The 11106-nt window shown below is 28.2% G+C and overlaps 1 protein-coding gene across 4 annotated transcripts; it reads right to left on the bottom strand.

Moving 5' to 3' along the window:
- Window positions 1-735: 735 nt before the first annotated feature.
- Dgt1 (KAT8 regulatory NSL complex subunit dim gamma-tubulin 1) lies at window positions 736-5300 on the bottom strand. Of its 4 annotated transcripts, none has more exons than XM_083105017.1 (9): window positions 5090-5300; window positions 3735-3994; window positions 3460-3641; window positions 2993-3161; window positions 2186-2364; window positions 1977-2113; window positions 1768-1887; window positions 1527-1667; window positions 736-1441 (listed from the first exon to the last, which is right to left on the bottom strand). In XM_083105017.1, exons 2-9 carry the CDS (start codon window positions 3983-3985, stop codon window positions 1190-1192), a joined length of 1431 nt encoding a protein of 476 aa, XP_082961143.1. In that variant the 5' UTR covers window positions 3986-3994; window positions 5090-5300; the 3' UTR covers window positions 736-1189. The 4 variants fall into 4 exon arrangements, with proteins under 4 accessions (XP_082961143.1, XP_082961146.1, XP_082961144.1 ...); XM_083105020.1 differs by having other exon boundaries at window positions 2186-2349; window positions 5090-5297; XM_083105018.1 differs by lacking the exon at window positions 5090-5300 and adding an exon at window positions 4913-5042.
- Window positions 5301-11106: the final 5806 nt, after the last annotated feature.

Genomic DNA, 11106 nt, shown 5'->3' with positions numbered 1-11106 from the left:
GGCGACTGCTCTTACCACATTACAGAGGGGGGGAAAAGAGGGATAACAATTAAAATAAAGTCTCGAATTGAAAATTATTTTAAATTTGCTTGGTATCGTACCAAGAAAATTTGTGCCCTGTGCACACAAATAAGTTTCAACGAAAACTTAATTCTCGTTGAACTTACGCACTACCATCTGCGTTTGGCTCTTACTGCCCGTTTAAATTTAAGTTTATGTTTAATATACAGAGCCTAATTTCTTATAGTTATTTATATATTTTAAGTTTCTCTTGTATATCATTTGTGTACATCTATAGTATTACATATCCAATAATGATGTTGTAATTATTTTTATAGGAAATGTAAACTTGTAAAAAGTGTTCTCTTTTACAATTTTGTTCGTATACAACTGCCACAGTTAAATTGCATTATCAAGATGTTATTGATAGCATAAGTTGCGTTTTATTAAATTAAAAGTTTCGATAATTTTGTTAACTAGTCTTCAAATGCTTCTATTTTTACCTGTATAATACTTGAAATAGTAAGATAATAGATTAATATCCTAGTAAGTATTCCCGAGTATTAATAGTACTAAAATGGGTATATTTGATATGATTTAAAAAATGAAATTGAACAAAATGTCTACGAAAATAATTAAGAGAAACTCATTTATAGAAAATAGAAAGTTGATTGTTTTATTTGAATATTAATAGTAAAATTAAAAACCTAGTTTTCACTTCTTTAAATTAGATCATTAAAGATATATCTTCTGTATATTCTCGTATAAAAGGAATTAGAAATTTCTATTGTACAATAGAGTACGAATTATTTTTATAAATCTTGAGTTTCTTAATCACATTTGCCAATATATTGTTGATATCGTAATAATAATATCTACAACTACAATTGCTTATTAATAAATATATATTAAAGTTTTTAAATTATATCCATATATGATGTCTTTTTAATTTTCTCAGATTATATACAAATATTAACAATTGATAGCATTCGATTGAAATGGTTATGTGAAAATAAATTATACTATTGTTGCTGAAGTCACTCTGTATTCGAGCGAGAAAATTTCGACACTATCACATGAATATAGTAAACAGGGAAAAGCATCTTAGCAAATTATCCCTGACATTTTGTATCAATCGAGCAACGATAAATTAGATGTCACAATTTGAAAATCACAGAAAAATATTTTGTCATACATTAACAAAATCATCCCGATCACTCATCTGCGCCGATAAACTGAACGCAGTGTCTGTACTAGTTTCACTATTCAAACTCTCGTTTGCAAATGAAGGTTTTACTTGAGCGGAATCGTTCATTTCTCTCATCAAACCCGCCATATCGTCATCAGGATCGATTTCTTGCGCTTCGCCCACTACATCAATCTCCATCGATTGATTGTCAATCATTGACACTTCTCGCGTCATAGGTTTCTCCTCCTCAAACTATAAAAATAAATTATACATAAAATATATTTGGAAATAATTTGTTTGAAATAATCATAGAGACATTCAATTAATCACTTTGTACCTTCACAGGCTCAAGTTTGCATGACGGCGGCAAATTCATATGAAAGACACAATGAGAATCGAAAATAACAGGCACAGGTTCATGACACTCTACATCCGATCGTACCGCTCCGCATGCCTTGAACAAAACTTGATGTTGGTCCTGTTGTGATCATAGAATAAAAAATGATAGATTAAAATTACATTAATTATATAATCGCTTCTAAAACATAATATAAATATATATGCACGCGCGCATATACCTTTAGAATATGTTTGCGACAATGTTTAGCCGATGGAAGAGTTCTTTCGCCGCATTTCACGCCACCTTCAGTAAACACGCACTTGGACATATTTGGCGGTTTCTGAGTTGGTTCAGTTACCTAAAGCGTATTATTATTATTATTATTATTATTTTTGTTATGCAATTGATTCAGATATAAATAATGATATATTCATAACATGATATTACCTGTGCGCGACGTTCTAATGATTTCCTATAAAGTATTGCTTCAGCACCACTCCGTCTGTGATAGCGATTTAAAGCTTTCAACTTTTCGTAAAGTTTCTTTTCTTTCGCAGTTTCCTTAGTCTGATCATGTATGCTACCTGCATATTTTTTAAATTTAATTTTTTTCACTTATTGAAAAATATGACAATATTCTAACGAAGTTTACTTACAAAATGTTTCCTTTTCTTTCTTCAGGGCAAGTAAATACTTTCGTCTTTTTTCCCTCAATATATATTGCAGCCTTCTAAATTGATCGATATAAAGGGACTGGAGCCTAATCAATTTTTCCCTCGCAATATAAACCACCTCCTCCGCGGTAAAAATACCGGCGTGCCTTAAAAAATTGATACTAACAATTGGGAGAGTAAGCAGTATCTTATCTTTGCGCAAAGCACAACTACAACGAAATTATATGAAAACAAACACGCGCACTTTTTATTTTGAAAAAATATAAAAAGCAGATGAAAAATTTAGTAGAGTTATAATAATGCAAGTTTATAGGAATGCAAATAAAAAGTTATAACAATTAATCTTAATCACACAAGTATTCTATTATGTAGACAAAAGTATATTGTATAACTTTCTTTATGATTTATAAAGTTCTACAAACTTAAAAAAGAAAAAAGATTAAAACCTATTTATTATCTTTTCAATTCTGAAATTTTAATTTAAAATCGCAAAATGACTATAATTTTTTAAATAATGATTTAGAGATTTTTATCGTAAACTGTTAAAATAACAGAAACATTTTGAATTATAACATTTTAACTATTAATATTAAATATGCTTTAAAAAACCATAAATGTGCATCATCAATATAATTTATAAATAGACTCAGACATTACGTATATAAATAATAGAAATAATAAATATTTTTAAAAATTGCACAAGCTGAAGCATGCTAGCAAATATTCTAATGTGATACTGTCATTTTCAAAACAATTAGCACATGTAGTGTAGTTGGGACATGTACTTACTTTAGGGGGTCCTCTTGTGGACTGTGCAAACTTTCATTATCGCTATCATCAAGATAAATCCCTCTCAGAGTATCATTGACAACTGTAGGTTCGACATCGCTCTCTGATGAACTGGCATAATCTAAGATGTCACTCCCACTTGCATTTACTCTGTAAGCATCAACCTCGGCTGAAAACAATAACTTGTTGATGTTTTCATTTAAGTTTGCAACTTTAAGCAGCATGCGAAATTATAAAATGTACAAACTTTTATATTCTGTAGAGAAAGATGGTCACAAGTGTTTTATAAAGTTAAGTATAAAGTGCTTTTGTAAAGTGTTTATGTAAATGTAGTGTAAGTGTAAAGTTCCTTTTGTAAGAATAAACAAGTAAAAGTAAGTCTTAATAGAATTTTAAAAAATCAAGGTATAAGATATATAATAAAGATAATCTATCATAGAGTCTATCTAAAATCATATGATGCTCACTGAAAGGATCTAAAGCTCTAATTTTTCCTCCTTCATCTTCTGTATCTTCTGCACTAGAATCGATAGGCTTGGCATAATGGCTCAAATTAAGCAGTAACATCTCGGGTGTTTGTGGTAAAGAGCGTCGCGACATTGACTTAATTCGCGCAATTTGCGCTTTTCTAGAATGTTCATTGCAATATCTGTGAAAATTAAATGTGCAAATGTGTTAATTTTTCTAAAAAGCAAAATTTACAATTCATGTTTTATATAACATATTGTAAAAATATACTTACGAAATATCTCTCCTATCCAATTTTGGGGCTGGATTTTGACATTTCCTTCCATTGGTATTGTATACAAAAGCACACTGTTTGTAAGGTGCATTCGAATCTTCGAGAATATGCCTAGCGCAATACGAGTATCCCTCTAGACATGGTTGTGTGCATTCATAGGATGCATAAAGACAACTTTGGATCTGTTTCGGACGCTTTGTAATTGTTGTTGCGGTAGACGTAGGCATTGTAGGCTTTGGTATCCGAAACATACCTTGTTACTGTAATAAAATATAATCAATTCTGAATTAGTGAAATCTAATTTATAAAAAATAGATGCGAAAAAGATATGAATTGAATTTATCTCGTATCATACAAAGTGATTGTAATATATATTTAGTTGTGTGCAAGTATATAAATTCCCATAAACGCTCTCTTTAATACATGTTATTTCTAACATAATGAAAACCATTTATCAATATTAGTAAATATAGAGATAAAGATAAAATAGATAAAAAGATGTGAAACCAAGATTCATAGATGCATTTTTTCCAATTGCAAAGATTGAAAAAGTTGTACAGAATAATAAAAAAAGTAAATTGTAATTATAATTGACCTTATAAGATGTGCAACTTTAATTCTATCAAGTATAAACATTTAGTTTCTCAAATTACATCATTTAATTCCTCTTGTTAATAATTGTTATATAAATATACTTCTTATCTCTATTTTATCTTTATATTTACCAACCATAACAATTTTGGAATCAATTGTCTTGGAGATAAAAGTAAAACACGTGGAAGGTGGCGTTTGTGAGTCCAGGTGACATTAGATTTTTCACATGATTCATGCAATACGTTGACACGTCATAAATATGCTCCAACAAATTATTTCAATAATAAATTATCAATTAATTACATTACATTATGATACATTATTAATTATATTATATTACGAGCGTGTTTATTCAATCGATGACAGATGTCTCTAAGGATCTATTTTGATGACTCAACATTATATTCTCGAAAAAAATATTGTAATTACCCCTTCTCACTGTAATAATTAATCTAATGTCTTATCAAACTGAAAGCTACAGATTTTAAATAGTTACGTTATGTCGTCATACGTTGAAAAATATCAATGCGCATTCGTGATAAGAGTACAGTGAAAGTTAAAGACAAGTACACCCGCCATCTTACCGAGGCATGTCGAAGGAAATTCATTTCTTTTACAAGAAAAATTTTCAAACTTGGAAAAGAAAACGTGGATAATCGTTAACTGTCACTATTATCTTCATCGGAATGCGTAGAGATAATGGCGGCTTCCTAAATTGACGTGACTAATTCTTTCAACAATTAAGAGCAAATAAAACTTACTGTGCTCCGGTAATAAAAATAACCTTCGGACAGAACTCTCTCACTCCTCTTTCTCTATCTTTCTTTCCAAGAACATTGATATTTCCTGATATATCAAAAACACCGCCTAACCCATGCTATACTACGTCTGACGCTGTAAAGGTAAAGGAAGAGAGTGGGAAGGTTAAGCTGATCGGGAAAGACGAAAGAGTAACCAAGAAGGGGGGAGAGACTGGCAGCACTGAAAATCTATAATTTACGTCACGTATACTATAGATCGCACATACTATAGATTTTCAATACTGGCAGTTTATATCGGAACGCAGAGTACGAAGAGTGTACGTTTCTGTTACTGGCAAGGAGCGAGAGAGAGAGAGAGAGTCGGCAAATGAAAAGGACCAAACAATGAGCCGGGCCGACGACAATGTTACGATTTTATTCCTTCGAATAAAACGCAACTTACAGTTACATATTACAGGTGCATATTTCTATTTGATATTATAAATTTCTATTTGATATTATAAATATTTCAAAGTGTTTAAAATTGATCCGAGAACAAGAAAACAATTAGTCAATAACACACAAACATATTTATTGAAATATATTTTTTATGAAATATTTTGTTTATATAAATGTTATAACATATATATAATATTTATTTCATTACAAAAAACACACTTTAAATTTATATAATTTATTATTTACATATATAATAAAATTTGTTGGATTAATAAATTAAATGTTTGCAAAAAAGAATATAGAAAACCGTTGAAAATAAAACTAAACTATCGAAAGTTTTGTAGAAATAGAAAAGTAATCTCAGAAAATCTCTCCTTATTCTTTTCTTTGAAGTACGGTTTCAAAGTAGGTTGTAAAGCGAAACAGATAACAATAAGAAAGTACCGATACCCTTGTCAACCTTCAACTTTTGGAACGGCAAATTCATCTTTCATTTATTTTTTGAAAACTCATAAATCTTCCCAACAGTTCGTCGAAGAGAAAGCTAGGCAAGAATAAGACCGAATAAAAAAAATACATACAGTGGGTGTAAAAAGTATTCGTACACTAGGAATTTTCACAAAAAATGGTTTATTTCTGTGTAACAATAAATAGTAAACAAATAATTATTTGTTTATATTATAAATTCTTCTTTTCTTAATAACATTTTAAAAAAAACTCATAAATTATAACATTTTATATTTCAAAACAATAAAATAACAAAATATAGCGATTTTCGAAAGTACAAAAAGTATCGAATCGTGCAGAGTTTATTAAAATTTTTATAACAAGAATGGGATGAAATTTCACCTGCCGTTACAAAAAATCTTGTTGATTCGATGCCAAGAAGACTGCAGGCAGTGATCGACTCTAAGGGATACCCGACAAAGTATTAATTTTGTTCCTATTATTCAACAATTAGAGTGTACGAATACTTTTTGTATTTTCGAAAATCGTTATATTTTGTTATTTTATTGTTTTGAAATATAAAATGTTATAATTTATGAGTTTTTTTTAAAATGTTATTAAGAAAAGAAGAATTTATAATATAAACAAATAATTATTTGTTTATTATTTATTGTTACACAGAAATAAACCATTTTTTGTGAAAATTCCTAGTGTACGAATACTTTTTACACCCACTGTATACGTAATATATGTATAAATGTTACTCCAATACAAATATCAATATAAATATAATTATTATAATATAATATGTACTAGACATATACGAATACATATGCATATGTTATTAATAATTTAATTTATTAATTTTAAAAATTAATTTTAAATTTATTGATTAATAATTTAATTTATTAATTTATTTATCCAACAAACTTTATTATATAAATAGAGATAATATACTTATATAAATTTGAAGTGTGCTTTTTTGTAATGAAACAATCATATACACACATATATTTTATAAAAAATGTATATATTAAAGAGATGTGTATTTATCTTGGAAGCTATCTCTCTCATTAATCACAAATGATATTTCTTGATAAAAAAATAAATTGAAATAATCTAAACAATTTTGTTTCTACGATTTAAGGAAAATATTAAGTTTTTACAATCAGAGAGAGAGAGAGAGAGAGCTGTTCTTTAGACGAATATACAATGCGTGTTCGTGATTTATGCGGAATATACAGCTACGAACATTACCTGCTCACAGACATATGTTTTCTTATCGTAAGCTATAGAAAAAAAACCTTTTTTCTCTAGCGATCATTAAGTGAATTTTCTTTTCTTCTTAATGGCTTTCACCTGGATTATTGTTAGGAAATATTAAAAATCCTTGAAAATAGGAATGCGTCCACCTTAATGACTTGTCTCGAGCTGTAAAATTCTTTCATGCAATACCTTCTTTCTTATAAAATAAAAAAATACAGTGATGAATAAGACATTAAAGCGAAAATTTTAATGGATTGTATTTGCCGGACCGAGTCGACAAGTTAGAATGATTAGAGCAAGTATGTAAAGATAAGAGTTGGTATTAATATTTTATTTAATATTTAAATTTATGCAACAACGAAGAAACAAAAATAATTTTTAAACATAAAACAAGTAAAGGGTCTCCGGGAAACATGATGACGTCTAAAAACGTCTTAATGACATATTAATGACGTATTATACGTCATTAAAACGTTATTAAAATATCTTTTGACGTCATCATGTTTACTGAGTCGAACGATACCCTTTAAGTGATATCCTGCTTACACTACTAATATGTGTTATCTTTACAAACACTCATAAGCCCTTTTGAAGGAACGCATGATTTTTTGAATTTTGTCTTACAAGAAACAGAACCAAAACGTTCAAATTTTATTGTATAATTAAATTTTTGAGGCAATTTTTTTCTATGTTTTATATCTCTTATTTTCTACGCCTGACTTTTTGTTAACCCGTTATTATATTTATTTTACATCGTATTATTAGAGTCATATCTATTCGTTTTTAATATACGAGTATTTTTAGACAAATCATAAAAAAGATTAAATATTAAATGAATATTATAATCGTAGGAGAAAAATGAGTTGATAATGATGAAAATGAGTAAATAATGTATTTAATATAAAATTTATTTTATAGTATGCCGAGTCCACAGACTTATAGAAATAGACCGCGCATCCTTGTACACTGCGCGACAATGATCCTGTCCTACGGGGCAAGGGGAGCGTAGGATCCATAGACCTTATAAGTATGGACTGGCAATTGCCTATAGTTTCTGTAGAGAAGCAGTGTCCGGAGGAGGTTAGAGAGAGAAACATACTTTTTAGTACTTCTCTTTCTACAAGTGTCCGGACACTGTCCTCCGGACACTGTCCGGACACTTGTAGAAAGAGAAGTACCAAAAAGTATGTTTCTCTCTCTAACCTCCTCCGGACACAGTCTGATACGTATTGCCAGTCCATATCTGTAAGGTCTATGGTAGGATCATTGTCGTGCAGTGTACAAAAGACCGTCTTAAACATTAAAAAGAGAGAGCGATAGCGGTTGAATCTCTTTCTCTCTCGCATTTCGTAGCTTTTCTGTTTATTCTCCTCCAGTCGTGACAGTCCCTCTCCTTCAATGGTGTGAGAGAGAAAGAGATCCGACCACTATCGCTCTTTCTAATGTATAAGATAGTCTTTTATACAGGGATTCGCCGTCTATTTCTATAAGTCTATGGTTGAAGCCTGAAAATTCCGATGTTATTTGACCTTAAACGTAACCAAAAGCTCTTAAGGTTAACTTTACAATTTTTAATGGAAATCTCCAATTTTTATTCAATATTCTTATAGCTTATCTCGAGAGCAAAACACTATAATTAAGTTATTTTTCATTAAATACTTTTCGAGTTATAAGGCTTGAAATCATTTCTTAATTTTGTATAAACCATAAAATATCTAATAAAATATTCATTTTTCGATTATCTTACCTTAATACTTTTATGTACAAAATAATGAGAGGAATTAATTGGTGTAAAGAAAACACATAATTATTTCTAAAAAAAAATATGTAATTTGCAATTAACAATTACATATTTTTTCTTAGAAACAACTATGTTTTTTCTTTACACCAATTGATTCCTCATATTATTTTGTACATAAAAGTATTAAGGTAAGATAATCGAAAAATGAATATTTTATTAGATATTTTATGGTTTATACAAAATTAAGAAATTATTTCAAGCCTTATAACTCGAAAAGTACTTAATGAAAAATAACTTAATTATAGTGTTTTGGAAAGCTCTCGAGATAAACTATAAGAATATTGAATAAAATTGGAGATTTTCATTAAAAATTTTAAAGTTAACCTTGAGAGCTCTTCCATGGTTACGCTCAAGATCAAATAAGTTGTACTATTTGATGCACGTGTTGAAACTCAACGATTTTTATATAAAACATTTTTTTTTAAATGTCTCGTTTTCAAGATATTTTATCAATCCGGTATTTTTTGCGCATCCTGTATATCAAAAGTTAATAAATTTAATACATTTCGAGATTTATGAATTAGACATTGCGCAATATACACTCTGTTAATCTTTTAAAATATAAAATTAATAACTAATTTGTGAATTAAAGTAGAGATTTTTCTTCTATATTAAAATTTTTATTTTTATGAATTTTTGCATCGTAAAGTTAAAATTATAGTACAATCATTATAAAAAAGTTAATTCGATATAAGATAATATTTGCGATTTTCTCAGATAAAATATTATATTCTACAAGACAAATCTTTACTTTAACTCACACAAATTAATTATTAATTATTCTTAATCTAATGTATTAAAAAAAATTTTTAATAAATAAACAAGAATTTTGGCTAGTTTTGGTCAATTATATATATTTTTTAATGATCTAATGTATTAAATTTATTAACTTTTAACGCAGTCTCTTCCCGTCCAATTTCTTTAAGAATGTACTATACATATTTTTTAACGGATATGTTACAACAAAACGATATTTAAGAAGGAACATTCGCATATTTTAATGGAGAAGCGTTGTGTGTGTGTGTGTATGTGTGTATGCACGCGTGTAAAAGATGTTAGATCTTGGAATTTTCCATTAGATAAAATAATAAAAGGCTGGCATGTTCTTATTGGTGCAGAAAAATCAGTAATGTATCGAAGTCTTTCGAGGGTGTCATTTGGTCCCTTATTGTCTCTCTCTTTTTTAAAATCTTTAAAAAATTGTTATTTTTTTAAATTTTTTGCTATTTACACAAATATTTAAGCAACAAATAATATATTACTATTAGCTCTTATCTTTACATACTTATTTTAATCATTTTAATCTGTCGATTCCGGCGGATATAGTCGCCCTAATAACATACGTCATATACATCACTGACCAAGCCTTTAGGGAAAAGAGGGAAAAATAGAACTTCCACTCTTGTAGTAGACATCGTGTGGATAGGACGAAGTTTCTATAAGTGCATAATTTTGTCTGAGTTTTCAGTTTGCTTTACCGATTTTAGAAAAATCTTTATTTTTTCGAGGATTTTCGAGGGTGAGTTTTTAAAAAAATTATATATATATATATATTATATTTATATAAAAAATGCAATACATATACTTGAAGCGAATTGAATATAATGTAACAAATCAAACGTACAATTTTTAGTGAAATCTTTACAAAATTGATCTTGTGCTTTTCCTTTTTCCGTTCTTTGTCTGCAACTTCTAAATATGTAAATTATTTTTAATAAATTATTTTTAATTCAACTATAAGAAACAAACTTATAATCTTCAAAGAATACGATCTTTTAGAAAATACTATATAGAAACAAACTTTTCTTATTATTAATTTGATTTTTACAATACATTACTTTTAAAATCAATAACTAATAAATTATTTTAATTATTAATTAATTATATATAAATTATAATAAATATAATTATATAATTTAATTATATTATATTTAATTATATTATTTAATTATATTATATTTCATTTTATTATAATTATAATAAATTATTACAAATTATATATAAATCGCTACATGTGTATGTAATTTCATTTTGTACTACACGTGGTAGACGGTTACCGATTCGA

The sequence above is a fragment of the Camponotus vicinus genome, unplaced genomic scaffold, assembly GCF_025532165.1.
Source record: "Camponotus vicinus isolate PSW18456_S1 unplaced genomic scaffold, iyCamVici1.0 SCAF_7, whole genome shotgun sequence".
NCBI lineage: Eukaryota > Metazoa > Arthropoda > Insecta > Hymenoptera > Formicidae > Camponotus > Camponotus vicinus.
The sequence above is the reverse complement of the archived record's forward strand: the minus strand, read 5'-3'. Positions and strand labels throughout refer to the sequence as shown.